A 1,414-nucleotide genomic window follows, 5' to 3' on the forward strand; every position below is an offset into this window, starting at 1 on the left:
TTTACTGAATTTGCTGGGCAGTTGATCCACCAATGGTAAGATGTGGTTCTAAAGTCAGCCTTGAGCAGTTTCCTAAGAGTTTCAGTAGATCTTCAGGCAGGAAGGCCACCCTCCACCCTTTCCATCTGAAGCTTAGTAAAGGTCTAACCTCCAAGATGGCCAATTACCGCTACATTATGTCAATTATCGTGTTCTCAACATTTACGATGTCTGCTTTATTTTCAGCCCGAGGGAATGTGAGAGTCTGCAGTGAGTTTAACTTTGTTACTGACCCAGAAGCAGCTTCCATTGTCCTCAGCCACTTTACATGCCCCACTCACATTGCCACCTGGGAATACAGTCTCCGTCATCGATTACCGTGGGTAAGTTCTTCAAAATATGCAGCAACAATCTCAGGATTTGGGGCACAATTTGTCAGCTACCCCCACAGCCTTTTAATACTCTGTCTGTCACTTGGGAGGAGATACTGTCTCAGGAAGCTGCTGGCCTCTTTGATTGGCTCCAGGTTTGTAATCCTAGCATCACTACTCTGTAAAAGGTAATTAACACCAGTGAGGAACGAAAAGCCCTCAGAAACTTCCAAAGTGAGCAGACAGTTTGTTTTTTAATCAACCTGCTGACCTGTAGAGAAGAAGACTACCATTGTTCTTGAACACCCCAGTCCCTTATCTGCCGTTATTCAAAATATTATTGATGTCTGGGCTAGATGCTCTTTCAGTGAATGAAATATTATCACCTTTTCTCTTGAATTGCAGGACTTTTTTCATAAATGGATAAATCAAAATACTGAAAAAGCTCGATTCATGAAGAATATAACTGCACTTACTACTCAGTATGTCAAAGATGATCAAGGCAACAAAGAGTTGTATTTTGGACAGGGGTTTGTGTCCTGTGATTCCTATGCAATGGCTGCTGCAATTGATGAGTCTGTTGTCACTGAACATGCAGTGTATGGGGTAAGTGTGGAACTGCATGGAGCATTGACCAGAGGGATGATGGTTCTAGATACCCTTGATCTCCTGAAACTAAAGCACAAAGCTGTTGTCTTTCTGAAATGTGACATGGAAAAGTTTAAGCAACTGTTGGTTAATGCTGTGAAATAGGATGCTGCAAGCTTTTAATGGGGAAAGAAAGGAAAAGTGAACATATATTTCATGTTGTATTATTTAGGAAGTAAACTCTAATGCAGTACAAACTTAGCCAAATTTAGACAACATGCTGATACATTGCTAATACCTTTATCACAGTTACACTGCTTGTGTCTGCCTGGCATCAACTCATCTGCTATGAAAACTTTCATTCATGCCTTTACCATCTCTCAAAGTTGATTATTCTAATGCTCTTCTGCAGGCATTCCATCTTTCTCCTTCTGTACAACTGGGGTCATGCAGAATTTGCTGCCTAGACCTAACTT

At 41.2% G+C, this 1,414-nt stretch overlaps 1 protein-coding gene across 1 annotated transcript; it reads left to right on the forward strand.

Moving 5' to 3' along the window:
• The first annotated feature begins 35 nt into the window (after nucleotides 1-35).
• LOC122545107 (inosine-uridine preferring nucleoside hydrolase-like) lies at nucleotides 36-1,384 on the forward strand. The gene is made up of 2 exons (XM_043684273.1): nucleotides 36-362; nucleotides 756-1,384. The coding sequence occupies exons 1-2, from the start codon at nucleotides 156-158 to the stop codon at nucleotides 1,101-1,103; spliced, it is 555 nt and encodes a 184-aa protein (XP_043540208.1). The 5' UTR covers nucleotides 36-155; the 3' UTR covers nucleotides 1,104-1,384.
• The last annotated feature ends 30 nt before the right edge of the window (nucleotides 1,385-1,414 follow it).

This window comes from Chiloscyllium plagiosum, unplaced genomic scaffold (assembly GCF_004010195.1).
Source record: "Chiloscyllium plagiosum isolate BGI_BamShark_2017 unplaced genomic scaffold, ASM401019v2 scaf_55487, whole genome shotgun sequence".
In the NCBI taxonomy this organism is placed as follows: Eukaryota; Metazoa; Chordata; class Chondrichthyes; order Orectolobiformes; family Hemiscylliidae; genus Chiloscyllium; species Chiloscyllium plagiosum.